Source organism: Xenopus tropicalis, chromosome 6, assembly GCF_000004195.4.
Source record: "Xenopus tropicalis strain Nigerian chromosome 6, UCB_Xtro_10.0, whole genome shotgun sequence".
NCBI lineage: Eukaryota > Metazoa > Chordata > Amphibia > Anura > Pipidae > Xenopus > Xenopus tropicalis.
Window position 1 is genome coordinate 13,072,299 of NC_030682.2, and position 16,423 is coordinate 13,088,721.

Genomic DNA, 16,423 nt, shown 5'->3' on the forward strand with positions numbered 1-16,423 from the left:
TTATTATTTGGTAAGAAAGGTGGTATCCCTAGTCACTATTTATTGGGCCTGTGGGGGGTTGTTTAGGCCTCTGTGTATTTAAAATGACAGGGCCTATTTTGTATCCCAGGCCAGACCTGTGTCAGCCTGTGCGCATCCCCACTAATCCATCAACGCCGCCATATTTTCTTATTCCTATATCTCCGACATGGCAGATGCGCTGCTTGTGTGCGAGCGCCACATTAATGGGACAGACTGGCTCCTCACTACTCATTGCGCAGAGGCGCTGTTGGATCACAGATTTTGAACACTATTTTTAATACAGTGCGGTCATTTTGTTTTTCATTGTTTTTCCTGTAAAACACTCATCGAGGGTCGTAGACTGGGCTAATCTGACAACCAATCTCACTGTGTAATATTTCTTACAGTTATATTTTAGTGATTGAATTAAAAGGTCTGCACTGTTCCTGCCTATTCTGGTGATTTTGGCCATTAATCATGATGCGTAATTACAGATCAATTTTATTATCCCTTACTTAAAGGTATTTTATTTGTTTTATTTGGTATTTCATTGATTCTTTAGGTCTCTTGACAAGGCACCTTTTGGTCAGTGCCCGGTGGGCTTTGTCTAGGTGCCATTGGAACTGGTCAAACTTTTTATGTTAAATCCTGCACATATTCCATTCAACCCCAACAAAACAAATACATATAGATTGTATAAGAGTTGTGGGAACACCTGTACATGAATACAAGAGAATGAATACATGTAAAGGAAGGTTCTTTACAAAATATCCTGGGATACCCTGAGTATTAACAACAACACTCCATACAAGCAGTGGGTCAGTACCAGTATAACTAATAAAGGCAAAGTATTAGTTTGATGGTACAGGTATGGGATCCCTTACCCGGAAACCCCTTATCCAGAAAGTTCTTAATTACAGAAAGGCCATCTCCCATAGACAAACACACTTGTTAAAGCCGCACACCTGTCGCTGCTATGCTCCCTACAATAGTGGTGCAAGCCTTCCGCAGGACTGGCAGGTCCTTATCCTTATCGAACTGTTTCTGTAACGGAGCCGCACACACAAACATATGCAGTCGGGGAGCTTACCCCATTTATTATGACCACCCTGATCAATGTTTCGGGGGGATACACCCTCCCTTCATCAGGATACAATTCAAAGTGCGCACCATACACTTATAGCAAAAGACAATCCCACCTCCCTTTTCCCAGTGTCCAAAGTAGTCCAATAAAAAATCAGTCCAATAGAAAACCAAGGTCAAGTAGGATACCTGAAAATTTCAAAGTGCACATTTCTTAAACCCCTTTACACAGTACACTGTATATTTAATACCACTCCCCTGTTAAATCACAAAAAGGGCAAAGGGGAGAGTGGAAGTGATTAGAAAACAGTTGTCCAATTAAAAAAAATCAGTCCAATAGAAAACCAAGGTCAAGTAGGGTACCTGAAAAAAGGCATTTCTAAGTGCACATTTCTTAAAGGACATAGAAAGGCAAAGTCACTTGGGGGTGCCAAAATGTTAAGCACCCCCAAGTGACTTTGATCGCGTACCTTGTACCACGGGCTGGTGCCCCTGTTAAGTGAAAACAGCACCAGCCCGAGGTACCTGGGGCGATGCGCTTCCTCCTTCCTGCTTGGTTTAGCTGTGACTAACACAATAGGCGCATGCGTATTAAAGGAACAGTAACATCAAAAAATGTAAGTGTTTTAAAGTAATTAAAATATAATTTGCTGTTGCTCTGCAAAAAACCTGGTGTTTTTGCTACAGAAAAGCTACTATATAAATAAGCTGCTGTGTAGCCATGGGGGCAGCCATTCAAAGGAGAAAAGGCACAGGTTACATAGCAGATAACTAGTAGATAAGCCCCATATAATGGGGGTTTATCTGTTATCTGCTAGGTAACCTGTGCCTTTTCTCCTTTGAATGGCTGCCCCCATGGCTACACAGTAGCTTATTTATATAAACTATAGTAGTCTTTCTGAGGCAAACACACCAGTTGTAGCAATGCAGGGCAACAGTACATTATATTGGTATTACTTTTATACACTTTCATTTTTTGGTGTTACTGTTCCTTTAAATAAACCCAATAGGCTTATTGCCTTAGAATAATAAGTAATAAATGTTGCTTGGTGCGTTTAACTCCTACACTGCCAAGGTGCAAACCTCTGATTTGTGCATCGTTTCTGGCCATGCTAAGAGTGCCCAGTGCCTTGTGAGCAGGTCTGGACTGGAGATCAAAATAGGCCCTGGCATTCCCAGTACACAGAGGCCCAAACAGCCCCCCCAGCCCAATAAATAGTGAGTGTCTGTGGCATCTTACAGCAGCCCCTCTGCCATTTGCCAGAACCCACAGATTGCCAGTCCGGGCCTGTTGTGAGACATAAATGCTGGAAAATATAGAGACATGGCTTCCCTTACACAGAGCCCTGTGCCCTCCAGCAGAGACTGGCCAATACCAATACCAGTATATATAGCGCATTGCTGGAACTAGGGATGCACCAAATCCTGTATTCAGTTTAGGATTTGGGACGAATTCCAGCACTTTTTGCAGGATTCAGATTGGGTGGAATTTTTAGGGTTTAGATTTGGTTCTGCAGAGTCACTGAATCATGTGACTTTAAAGGCTGAATGAGAACATTCCCTGTTCACAGATGATGCAAGTCTTTCATTTATCTCATATTTAAGTATGAAAGTTGAAGTTCAGTTTCAGTCTTTTGTGCAGGATTCATTATTCAATTATTCAAAAGTGATGGATTCGGTGCCTCCATACTGAAAAGAGTGTGGAGAAACAGAAAGTTATTGGGCCCCCCAGCAAACTTTTATAACTCCCCCCCGCCTCCCACTTCAGCATCTTCTGGGCCTGCTGTCTCTATTATTAGATTAACATACCCAGAAGGACTAGGGCTGCCACTAGTGGCGTAACGGAGAAAACAGTCCCTCCTTCCGACCCGCTTGCTCCGCATGTCCCACTCCGCACCATGCCGCACAGCTATTTATAAAAAGGTAGGAGAGGGGCTCTGCTTTTTAATCTCCTCCCCTGGCATTTTCCGTGTCACTTACATTGTTTTCTATTGCTCTCCCCCTTCTCTGATACTGACCCCCATTCTACTTCCTATTTACCCTTCACTTCCTGCTTTATTCAACTCTTTTCTGATCACCTTATACCCATATATACACCACTTTTCCTCCTCTCCTCTTCTTCCAATGTGCCCCAGTGGCTGTACTCTCCAACTGACTGGCTGGGCACATATTTCACGTTATCAACCTCAGCTTTTCCTGCCAATGCTGCCAGCAATAAACCTCACACTAGGAGACTGACTATTGAGCAGGGGTCCCCAACATTTTCTACTTGTGAGGCACTTTCAAATGGAAAAGTGTTGGGGAGCAAAACAAAGTATGAAAAATGTTGGTGGTGTGCCAAATAAGAGCTAGGATTGGCCATTTCATATCCCCTATGGGGGCTGGCAGCAGAAAGGGTGGGGCAAGGCTGGAAGGGGAGGGACGAGCTGAACATTAGAAAACTAGTTCTACAGGGAAATCCAGGTGATTGGGCAGAAAGGTACGGCACCTGTAATGTAGGGATGGTCTAAAAGTGGATTTACAGGGGGATTTACATTCCTTGTATTGCAAATACATCTGAAAACTTCTGTCAAAATACAGTGTGAAAGGAGAGAACGTGTCTGTCATGGAGACTTTGCTCAGCGCTGTTGCTACGGATTCCCCTATACACAGCCCTGGTCTTAGGTAAGGTGCAGCCCGGACTGGCAATCTGTGGGTACTATATACTCATATTGTACTATATACTCATATTGTACTATATACTCAGTTGTACTATATACTCGGCTGTACTATATACTCAGTTGTACTATATACTCAGTTGTACTATATACTCGGCTGTACTATATACTCGGCTGTACTATATACTTGGCTGTACTATATACTCGGTTGTACTATATAATTGGCTGTACTATATACTCGGCTGTACTATATACTCGGTTGTACTATATACTCTGCTGTACTATATACTCGGCTGTACTATATACTCGGTTGTACTATATAATTGGCTGTACTATATACTCGGCTGTACTATATACTCGGCTGTACTATATACTCTGCTGTACTATATACTCGGTTGTACTTTATAATTGGCTGTACTATATACTCGGCTGTACTATATACTCGGTTGTACTTTATAATTGGCTGTACTATATACTGGGCTGTACTATATTTAGTTGTACTATATACTCAGTTGTACTATAAAATCAATTAAACATTAAATAAACCCAATGGGATTGTTTTGCATCCAATAAGGATTAATTATATCTTAGTTGGGATCAAGTACAGGTACTGTTTTATTATTACAGAGAAAAGGGAATCATTTAACCATTAAATAAACCCAATAGGGCTGTTCTGCCCCCAATAAGGGGTAATTATATCTTAGTTGGGATCAAGTACAGGTACTGTTTTATTATTACAGAGAAAAGGGAATCATTTAACCATTAAATAAACCCAATAGGGCTGTTCTGCCCCCAATAAGGGGTAATTATATCTTAGTTGGGATCAAGTACAGGTACTGTTTTATTATTACAGAGAAAAGGGAATCATTTAACCATTAAATAAACCCAATAGGGCTGTTCTGCCCCCAATAAGGGGTAATTATATCTTAGTTGGGATCAAGGTGCACCGGAAATAAACGAGGCAGGAGTGAGGGCACGGGGCCATGATAAGGCTAGGAAAGGCCCAGGGGAAATGTGTGTTTAAGGGGCAAGGCATTGTGGGAATTGTAGTCCAGAAGCTGATTGGCGGAGAGGCAGAAGGTGGAGACAAAAAGGGGTGTGCGCGAGCCGGAGGAGCCATTTTGGAGTTAGCAGCTCCCACACTCCCTCCCTTAGTTACGAGGGGGGGATAAGGGGAATAAGGAATAGACGCCTAGAAGTGCTTAAGTCACAGCCGGGAAGGATTTAGCTCAAGGCAAGGCGGAAGGTTAGACGGAGGCTAGTGAGTACAGCCATAGGTTGGTGGGAAATGGGGGCTGTGGTGGCTAGAGAAAAGGGGTTCCTAACCTCAGGAAAAGGATTACGGTGGGGGGGCAGAGACAGCTTCCACAAAAGCAGCCTTCAACGGCTTATTGTTACGAGGTTACCAATGAGACTGTTATGTTATGTTATTTATTTACAGTAATATGTTATTATTTAACAAATTTATAATGTTGTAAATAAACAGGCTGCAGCCTTTTCTATCCACAAGAGATTGTCGTGTGTACGTTTGTTAGGGGAGGTGAGGTAAGTGAGATGGTGAGGGGGTAGTTTGGGAGGGCCGCAAAATTGACACTGCACTTATCAAGTACAGGTACTGTTTTATTATTACAGAGAAAAGGGAATCATTTAACCATTAAATAAACCCAATAGGGCTGTTCTGCCCCCAATAAGGGGTAATTATATCTTAGTTGGGATCAAGTACAGGTACTGTTTTATTATTACAGAGAAAAGGGAATCATTTAACCATTAAATAAACCCAATAGGGCTGTTCTGCCCCCAATAAGGGGTAATTATATCTTAGTTGGGATCAAGTACAGGCAGGGCCGCCATCAGAAATCACGGGGCCCCTCACAACAAAATTTTCAGGGCCCTCCTCCCACGCCCTGCCCCCTAATGGCCCCTCCCCCAGTGACCCCTCCCATCAGTACAAAGGACACACAAACATTGGTAGCCAGTGCCCCTAAAACATTGGTAGCCAGGGCCCCCCTAATACATTGGTGCCCAGCAACAGTGCCCCCCTAGTACATTGGTGCCCAGCAGCAGTGCCCCCCTAGTACATTGGTGCCCAGCAGCAGTGCCCCCCTAGTACATTGGTGCCCAGCAGCAGTGCCCCCCTAGTACATTGGTGCCCAGCAACAGTGCCCCCCTAATACATTGGTGCCCAGCAACAGTGCCCCCCTAGTACATTGGTTCCCAGCAGCAGTGCCCCCCTAGTACATTGGTGCCCAGCAGCCCCCCCTAGTACATTGGTGCCCAACAGCAGTGCCCCCCTAGTACATTGGTGCCCAAGAGCAGTGCCCCCCTAGTACATTGGTGCCAAGAGCAGTGCCCCCCTAGTACATTGGTGCCAAGAGCAGTGCCCCCCTAGTACATTGGTGCCCAGCAGCAGTGCCCCCCTAGTACATTGGTGCCAAGAGCAGTGCCCCCCTAGTACATTGGTGCCAAGAGCAGTGCCCCCCCTAGTACATTGGTGCCCAGCAGCAGTGCCCCCTAGTACATTGGTGCCCAGCAGCAGTGCCCCCATAGTACATTGGTGCCCAGCAGCAGTGCCCCCCTAGTACATTGGTGCCCAGCAGCAGTGCCCCCTAGTACATTGGTGCCCAAGAGCAGTGCCCCCCTAGTACATTGGTGCCCAAGAGCAGTGCCCCCCTAGTACATTGGTGCCAAGAGCAGTGCCCCCCTAGTACATTGGTGCCCAAGAGCAGTGCCCCCCTAGTACATTGGTGCCAAGAGCAGTGCCCCCCTAGTACATTGGTGCCAAGAGCCAGCCCCCCTGGTACATTGGTGCCCAGCAGCAGTGCCCCCATAAGTCAGTGTGCCCCGTGGCCCCCCCTAATACATCGGTGCCCAGCAGCAGTTTTACTTCTGCTCTTCGGCGGCTTCTACCCCTCACGCGCGACGCCTCTGCACTTGTGCCTACACGCTAACGCACACAGGCCCTTTTATAAGGTTGCACCCCATGCGTACTGACGTCACCCGTACACACTGGGCGCAACCGTCTTGCTGACCAATGACAGGGCCCGGATTTTATTAAAGGGGGCCAGAGCTACTAAGAAAACTGTAGCACCTCCGGGCCCCCTTTAAAAGTAAAAATTGCCCAGGCCCGGTACAGTTGTACCCGCTGTGCCCCCCTGATGGCGGCCCTGAGTACAGGTACTGTTTTATTTATATGGATTCTATGGGAGACGGGCTTTTTGTGATTCGGAGCTTTCTGGATAATGGGTTTCCGGATAAGGGATCCAATACCTGTACCCCCTGTTGGAAAATATGAGAATATTAGAAGTCACAGAGGAGTTCCATGACCTGTACAAAAGCACTCTGCCTTCAGCCTCGTACCTTTATATGATAACGGGATTCCTTGGTGACTTATATTATCCCTATATTATACAATAGGGGGAACTGTATTCACTATATATATATATATATATCTATATAAGGGCTAAATATATACAAAAGGACTATAGGTGTTTTCAAAAATCCTATACTTTGTCAGGGGAATTTCAAAGATATCAGGGTTTGTTTGTAAATTTATGTGAAAACTAAACTTTTTTTTGTTTGGGAAATTGCCAATTCATAATTCTATGCAGAACTGCGTCCAGAATTCTGCAATGACAGTATGTACAGAGAGCCGAGAGACTGCATTTTCAAACAGTATCAACTTTGTGTGTAGAGACACAGGGTGACACATAGAGAAATAGCTCAAAATGTGCATTTTCAAAAAAAAAAAAAATCTATAATTGGGGGGGAATTTACAGGTAAGGGGGTGCAGCTCTGCAACTTACAGCTGCGATGGTTCTTGTGTTTTGTGTTTGTTGGGTATCATTTTATGTGCGAAAACTTGCAAAAATATAATTAAGTTGTTTCTTTACTTGTTATGGGAAGTTTGGTGAGAAAATCTAACCCTGAATCTCTTTTTTTCCTCATTTTTTTTAGGATGTCTGCAAAATTTGCAGACATCTTTGAAGAATTGTGTCCAGAATGCTGCGCGTAGGAACACACTGAAATGTGCATTTTAAACTGAATATATCATTTGTAGCGGCTGGGGTATATTAAGGAAGTGGGTATTTAGACTGAACAACAACATGTACAGGTATCGGACCACTTATCCGGAAACCCATTATCCAGAAAGTTCTGAATTACAAAAAGGTCTGATAAATGCATCTCTATGTGCGCCGTTACTTAGGGGCATTGTTTTATTTGGCAAAAGTTGCTCTTTCTTATTTGATTTGAATTATTTTTTTGTAAAATTCACTTGTGACGATGTTTGTATTAATGTTTTTAAAAAAAACAATAAAAATGCCTGAAAAACAAAACTTTGTTGAGTTAAATTTGTGAATTTAGTTCATCTGCATCGGAGTGCGCGCTTTTGTTTTTTTTAACCAACAATTAAATAAAGCTGCTCATGAATACAGAGCTGCAAATACAGATAGAGGTGTATTCAGGGGGAGCGCAGAAGAATTCCTACATTGGTATAATGGAAATGTATCTAGGGGGAACTATCGCCGAAATAATTCCAAATATTTTTACTGTTAGTCAGACAAAATACCCTGTGTGTGTCTGTGTGTGTTTGTATCTGTGTGTGTGTATCTGTGTGTGTGTTTGAGCACACGCTGGTTTATTTATGCCACTAGTGGACCAATAAAATAGGACCATTTAATAATCACGTATCTCTGATCTCTGATAGTTTAATGATCCTAAAATCTATCTTATTGTTGCTTAAATGTGTGCACAGATCCAACCCCGAATGATTATTACCGAATACGCCCGTGTACTGAGCTTCTAAAGGGAGATCCGGGAATCCCCGGGCCGCAAGGTGAGTGACTCTCCTCAACCAGAAATATAAAATGAGTCCCATGTTCTGTCTTTAAACCTCCCCAGAGTCTTCTATGAGATGAAAAATGAAAGCAAAGACTGATTGGTTGCTACTGTCATTTGCTCTTGTAATTTATAGTAGCGCCTACGTTCATAAATCAGCCCTATCCTGGCTATGTATTGTTATTTACTATTTACTCTGTGTTTCCTTCAGGGCTGCAAGGAGATCCTGGTATCAATGGGTCAATTGGAGTAAAAGGTTTGTACAAGGGATTCAACTGAACTGCAAATAACTTACTTTTTTATTTCCCCTTTACACACGGAGGCTCAGTGAGTAGCACTTCTGCCTTGTAGCGCTGGGGCCATGGGTTTGATTCCCGATAAAAAAGTGGAGGAGTGGAAGACAGAAAGAGAAAGGAGAAGGTTATATGGGGACTATATAACAGCAGTAACAGAGTAAAATGATAAAAAGAAAAAAAATAAGGAAGGGAAAGAAAACAGGAAAGATAAATGTTGGGAATAGTAAAGAAAAGGTAATGAGCAGAAAGAGATAAAGGCAGAAATATCAGTGGCAAAAATGGAAGGAATGGAAGAAATAAAGAAGAAAAGAAAAGGGATATGAAACAGAGAAGATGGCAGCTGTGATGTGGGGGGGGGGGAAATGAATCAGTGAGGAGGGATAAGGGATAGTTGCCCTTTAAACGAGGAAAGCGATGGCCAGAAGTAAGTGGGACAAAGCTGAGCAGCAGATCCAGTTGAGCCGCATACAGACTGTTAGAGGATCAGATCCCAGGGCACAGATAGCACCAAATACTTTAAATATCATTCTTCGAATAGTTCGTCATTTACACAGTAAATAAGCCAACCAAGTAAATCTACATTCCAAATCCTTCAGCCTGGGGCTGCTAAAGGTTTATCTGAGCAACATATGAGCGATGCCGGCAGGTACCCGGAACCCTGTTAGTTCAGTAGTTGTTTGCCCTACAGGTGAGGTGTTGGTGTGATCCCTGGGAAGAGAACAGAAACAAATCAGTTGGTCTAATATCAAGGAACAAAAAGCAAAAATCAGACCGCAGAGCTGAATGTGGCGCTTCAAAAGTGCTTTATTGGATCCATATGTAGATACAAACAAAAGTAAGGCAACATTTTGGGCCTCACTGGGCCGTTTATCAAGCCTAAGAGTGACTTTTGCTCTATAAAGTATATATATAGTGTGGGGAAGGGGAGGGGAAGTGGAAGGGGTAGGGCAAAAGGTGGAGATAAATTGACTTAGATTAAGGCAAGTCCCCAAATGCATAACCATTAGTTTTCAATGAGAATAAAAGTCCTTATCAAGTCCAAACTACAGTGTGCAGATTTAGCATCCCATTGTCCTTCTCAGAAAGTACAGAGAGTCCATATACCGTATATACTCGAGTATAAGGCGATTCGAATATAAGCCCAGGTACCTAATTTTACCTAAGAAAACTGGAAAAACTTATTGACTCGAGTATAAGCCTAGGGTGGGAAATGCAGCAGCTACTGCTAAGTTTCAATAATCAAAATAAATAGCAATAAAATTACATTAATTGAGGCATCAGTGGGGTATATGTTTTTAAATATTTATATCAAAGAAAAACAGTAAACTAGCTCTGTAAGTGGAGAAGAGGGTCAACAAAAACAATATGGTATCAACAATGATACCTTAAGAATACTATCCCCTTAGCTCAATCAGCAACCAAGATAAAGCACAAAGAGTTCAAAACTATATATAGTTTATATAGAATATAAAGTGCAATGTCTAGTGCAGAATGGGACAGGTGAGGAAGGTAGATGAAGCAACTGGAGGTGAAAAAGTTGCAGCCAGAGTCTATAGTAGGATGCCTGGGGGTAGAGCATAGAGAGAAAGTGACAATTTAGGCATACAGATTAAAAAAAAATGTGGGACAGCAAACCAACTCGAGTATAAGCCGAGGGTGACTTTTTCAGCACATTTTGGGTGCTGAAAAACTAGGCTTATACTCGAATATACAGTACCTTCAAATAAAGTATAATCCTGTGTACCCCCGTACGATAAAGAAGAATATAATAATCTCCTAACAACGGATAATTCTGAGGCGCGGTTTCCTCAGCCGCATAGCGCACCTCAGGCCTCCAAGTCAGGTGTTGGTTGTGTGTCGGTATAAGCACTCAGAATCCCCCGTTGTGTTGATCAGGGACCTGCCTAATGGTGTATAATATCAAGAAACCCAAGTTGCAAAGATTCTAATTATTCTAAAATGCATTTGAATATAAACTTTCCCTTTAATCCTTTTTTCAAAATGTGTTAAAACAGGTGATCCTGGGCAAATGGGACCGCAAGGTGCAAAAGGTAATGTTTTAAAAAATTATTATTTTTTCAAGGGTGATAGCTCAGCTCTGCGCCCCCAAACCTGGCACATATTGACCCCATGACAATCTGAATGCCAGGTATCAACCATTAGCTTTAATATCTGAGACACATTTTCAAAAAATATTCTTTCTTTGCTCTGTTGCTTTTTTCTTGTTAAGAAATATGGAACTTTGCAAGAGAACCTGCACCCATCCAGCCCATAAAGGAGAGTTAACCCTCGGCCCCTTCCTGAGATCCCCCATTCCCCTTCTGAACAGTTCTCAGGGCTTCATTCTCCTTTACACTGTACATATTAATGATTCCTAATGGTCACCAGTCTTTCTCTGGGTCCCTGCTGCCCCTTCATGCTCTTTATCATGTGATTTTCCCAACAGGAGATAATGGAGGTGGTGCCCTATCGTATGGTGAGTAAAATGGGACACTTTTTTACCAATTTATTTGCCAAATTATCTACAGAATATTTACAAGAATGTTCTAACCAACTGACTAAATGGCCACAGTCCCAGATAAGTATAAGATAGCAGACAAGATAGAATGAGATATATTCCATTTCCAGATTATAGTTGACGCTTTAGGTCACAAAATAGTTAGGGGTGTCTGTACATTACATGTGGGGAGGGGACCCCTGAGCTGAATGTGCAGCAGCAAAGAGCTGCACTCTTACTGGGAGAGCGGTCAGTGAAGTCCCTTATTGCTATTGGGTTTATGTTGTTACTTGCATGTTACGAGATAGAAGTTCCATCTGATGTTCCATTGTTCTGTTGTTCTAGTTGCAAGGAACTGCAAGGAGCTGCTGGATCAGGGGGTGGTAATGAGCGGTTGGTACACAATATACCCGGATAGGATGGCGCCCCTGCAGGTTCTGTGTGACATGGACACTGATGGGGGAGGTTGGATAGTAAGTACCAACAGTCTGCCCAATCCTCATTCTTATATCATATACAGTGGAATATGATTCCATTTCCTACCAGGCTCCAAAATCCAGTCTAATATCAGAACAATCTTGATTGTTGCAATACAGTGAGAAGTGGGAGAATTCAAGCTCTTTGTAAACCGAGAACCAAAATTACAAGTGCTGTGCATTTTGCAGACTTATACATACAGTACATTGGGGCTACGTAGTTAATATTATTAATGACATGTTGGTGTCTGGGCTTCAGCTAGAGCCCGGGGCAGTATTACCTGCAACTTTCTTTATCCTGCGCAGGTTTTCCAAAGACGCTACGATGGCTCAGTAGACTTCTACCTTGGCTGGGATTCCTACAGGAGGGGGTTTGGCAGCCGCCTGACTGAGTTCTGGTTGGGGAATGACAATCTCAGTCATTTAACATCAAGAGGTAATTTTCTTATGGTGCTTATTAATATTCTGTACTTGTGCCCTAGTGCTGTCTCTACTGGGTTCATTTTAATCCATTTGAAATAAATTACCTGCAGGAGAAAACTTTGATCTTTCCCACCGACGATTCACTTTCTCACTACTACTCACTGTTGCCGGTGGGAAGGCATTTCAGGGCAACTAATCTCCCCGTAGGCCATTGTCCTAAACCTCTGTATGTTTAATCCCTCAGATATCCCATCCGACCCCAAAAAAGAATACACACGGGGGTTGCACTCACCGCCATCATGAATAGTTTATACACTTCACTGACCAAGTAGAGGCTTAGTACCATGGAATTTACATTTTGTGCTTTTACTATTACTAATAAAGGTTACACTTTATCATGATGATACATCCATGTCATCTATTCTGGGTTCCCCTGAACAATAAAATCTGCACATGAATTGTGTATTGGATGACATCCTCGGGGACCTACAATGAATGTTAATTTCAGATTGTTGCATCAAAAGACTAAAATCTGAGTGTGTATGGCCGGCTTTACTTCTTATAGAAAGGAAACAAAGCTTTCTTGGCCCCCCTGTACTTACACAGACAGACCCATAATTACACTATGCCCCTCCCCAACACTAAGGAGCTGTAGTGCCTCTGTAGATGCCCTATTGTACAGCAGCCTTCCCGTATGTGACCAGTTTACAGTTGATACAAACATGGAATGAAGCGGAACATCCCTTTCTCTCCCCATAGGTACATGGGATCTGCGTGTGGATCTGAGGGACTTTGACAATACAGCCTATTATGCCAAGTACTCAGCCTTCCGGATTTCCCCCGCCTCTGATAATTACAGGCTAACAATTGGTGCATTCCTTGGTGGTAATGCAGGTAAGTAGTACCGTGCTAACAGCACCAATTAATGACTCAGTGGGGCTCATTTATAAATACTGGGCAAAATTGCAGCTGGGCAGTAACCCATAGCAACCAATCAGTGGGTACATTTTTTCAACCAGCTGTAGGTTGAACACTGAAAAAATCATCTGATTGGTTGCCATGAATTACTGCCCAGATGCAAATTTGCCCAGTATTTATAAATGGCTCCTTCTTGTTGGCAATTTAGAGATATGCTGCCACCTATGAGGGTTTATGGTAGCTACAGGTGGCAGAAAGTAAATTCTAGACATGTGATCCCCAACCAGTGGCTCAGGGCAACATGTTGCTCCCCAACCCCTTGGATGTTGCTCCCAGTGGCCTCAAGGTAGGTGCTTCTTTTTGAATTTCTGACTCAAGGAGGCAAGTTTTGGAGGCACAAAGACCATGTGTACTGCCAAACAGACTCTCCTGTAGGCTGCCAGTCCACACTGGGCTACCAAATAGCCAATCACAGAGCTTATTGGTCACCTCCTAGGAACGTTTTCATGCTTGTGTTGTTCCCCTACTATTTTTTTTATATTTAAATGTTGCTCATGGGTAAAAAATAGGTTGGGGACCCCTGATCTAGAGAATCTTGCCTGCTACCATTGTATGGGGAATATATACACTGATGAATTTCCACATAAAATTGCCACCAAGAGGAAAGTCACCACATTCCTCACTAAAAATGACGTACTTTTTTTTTAGTCATTATGAGATGTGTTGCAAAAGTGAGGGCGACTTTAGGCAAGGAGATATTTCACACTTTAGTAAATCTGCCCCAATGCCTCTGGTAGGGCTGGACTTTTCATTCAGTAGTATAAGGAGAAGTGAAGGGCAGTTAAGGTTGCCGACTGGCCGGTAAAAATGTCTCTTGATGCCAAGGTTATTAATAGGGAAAAACATAAAAATATAAAAAGGCCGGTATTTTTTTTCCAGAAAAGCTGGCACCCCTACGGGCAGAGAGGGTCACATTGTTGAGAATTGGGGTTGTGCTGCCCATTTTAAGTTTTCTGCTACCCTCCTGCCGCCCCAGTCTAAAGGCCTCAATGTAACCTAAATTACAGAATACGACAATGGATAATAAATGGATAATAAATGTTTGTCATGTTTATTTTGCAGGAGATTCCTTGACTTACCACAATGGAATGGCATTTTCTACCAAGGACAGGGACAATGACCAGTGGGTCTATAACTGCGCTACTAATTGGCCGGGAGCCTGGTGGTTCAATGTCTGCTTTTATTCAGATCTCAATGGGGTCTATCGACTGCAGCAGAATGAAAATCCCATTGGTGTGTTGTGGCCCACTGCCAACACCAGCATTTCTAGATATTCCTTCAAGATATCAGAAATGAAGATCAGGCCTGAGTAAGGACGCGGGAGACTTGCCATTCCTCTATAAGTCCCAATTAAGGGCAGCGGTGCCTAAAATATGGGACTAAGCTCAATACAATAAATGGGGGGTTGGAAGGCTGAAGAAAAATCAGGAGCAACTTTGGGGTTGGATGCTTATTTACTGTTAAGATTGTCAAAAACGGGCCCAGGACCCATCCCAGTAATGCAGCAATGCAAACCCCTGTGTTACACAAGATATTAATGTTGAACTTTCACACTTCTGAATGGCTTTTTTATTAGAGAATTATCTTTATTATTCCTCCATCATTCTCTTGCTGGAGTCGTTACACACCGTGATACATTGCTCCATGGAAAGGCATTCCTTGCTATTGTTTAGTCTAAATACAGCTAAGGGCCGTGAATTCCATGAATATCATAGAGGGCATCTCCCACACCATATGGCTATGTCTGGCAGTGGGGGAACGGTGGGCCGAGGTGGTGCTGAATCAGCTTTTCCTATGGGGATATCTATCTTGGCACATGCATTGGAATCCCTGGGCTAATGGCTTCCAGCCAACTGACCCGCTGTATTATACTGTACTCCTGGCTTCTGTCTGTTGTAGAAATGTATTTTGCCAAAGTGAAATAAATCTAAATTGGGTAAAAAACTGGTATCTCTGTGGAAGTTGGGAAATGTGTGCGCTTATTGCCTTGGAATAATAAGTAATAAATGTTGCTTGGTGCTTTAAATTCCTACACTGCCAAGGTGCAAACCTCTGATTTGTGCATCTTTCCTGGCCATGCTAAGAGTGCCCAGTGCCTTGTGAGCAGGTCTGGACTGGGAATCAAAATAGGCCCTGGCATTCCATGTACACAGAGGAGACCCACACAGCCCCCCCAGCCCAATAAATAGTGAGTGTCTATGGCACCTTACAGCCCCCCTGGCATTCCCAGTACCCAGAGGCACAAACAGCCCCCCCAGCCCAATAAATAGTGAGTGTCTATGGCACCTTACAGCAGCCCCTCTTGTATTTGCCAGAACCCCTATTCAATTTGTATCTACTCTCTGCTTCTAGCAGCAAGCAAAGGGCACAATACTGACCCCTACTGGGCCTATAAGGTAGGACTGGGTGTTAATGCACATATTATTATGATTTCTGTGAAAAAGTCAAACCATGTGCGGGAGGGGAATGGTATTGTCCACTTTATTCATGTAATCAAAGAATAATATAAAATATGTAAAATAGGCAACAGATTACATTAGGCTTCAAAAAACAATAGAAAAAATATATTACAGGGACTGTTATTGTAATAAACTGCTGGCTAGCAGTGGGTTAATACTTCTGCTGTGTTAGCTCAGGTGAAGTAGGCAGATACACACTGGAACTTTTGATATATTTATTAGAACATGGCAGGTAGATCTGGCCTGCTCCATGCTTGCTCTCTAACAGGAATAGGAATATCATCATCAAGCAATGGCAAAAATGCCCTTAACCAAAATGTCTACACAAGCAGGTTACTGCAGTTATTATACCTGTTTGTATTGATATATTTATGGATAGAATAGATTGAATGAATAATAGCAGCCTCTATATGAATGCTTGTGCCGTTCCATGTTTAATAGCAGATTTATTTTTGCAGATGACGCACTATAAGTACAGGCTGTTCCTACCTGCCCCGGCAAACACAGCTAATATGTATGTACTTATCAAAGTGCTATTTTAGTTCACTGGGCTCAGAGAGAAGAATCAAACTGACCCTTAGAGCCCAAAGCAATACATGAAACAAAAAGAAATGAAATCCTTAATCCTCTTTTTGGAACAATGTTTCCTTGCAGCACTGGGGTCTGGGGTTCAATTCTTTTCCTAGGCACAAGGCTGCAGGCTGAGTTATACAGGGAA

The 16,423-nt window shown here is 42.9% G+C and overlaps 1 protein-coding gene across 4 annotated transcripts in view; it reads left to right on the top strand.

Annotated features, from left to right (window-relative positions):
* Nucleotides 1-15,194, top strand: part of LOC100497570 (ficolin-1) — a 39,793-nt gene extending 24,599 nt beyond the window's left edge. For 2 of the 4 annotated variants that reach the window (XM_031903656.1, XM_031903657.1), the window contains exons 2-8: nucleotides 8,788-8,832; nucleotides 10,888-10,923; nucleotides 11,319-11,348; nucleotides 11,715-11,842; nucleotides 12,152-12,281; nucleotides 13,028-13,162; nucleotides 14,309-14,663. In XM_031903656.1, coding sequence (XP_031759516.1) covers nucleotides 10,902-10,923; nucleotides 11,319-11,348; nucleotides 11,715-11,842; nucleotides 12,152-12,281; nucleotides 13,028-13,162; nucleotides 14,309-14,559 — 696 coding nt within the window. In that variant the 5' untranslated portion in view covers nucleotides 8,788-8,832; nucleotides 10,888-10,901 and the 3' untranslated portion in view covers nucleotides 14,560-14,663. Of the gene's footprint in view, nucleotides 1-3,548; nucleotides 3,748-8,493; nucleotides 8,575-8,787; nucleotides 8,833-10,887; nucleotides 10,924-11,318; nucleotides 11,349-11,714; nucleotides 11,843-12,151; nucleotides 12,282-13,027; nucleotides 13,163-14,308 lie in introns of those variants that run through there. The other 2 variants (XM_018094756.2, XM_031903658.1) reach the window with 2 other exon arrangements.
* Nucleotides 15,195-16,423: the final 1,229 nt, after the last annotated feature.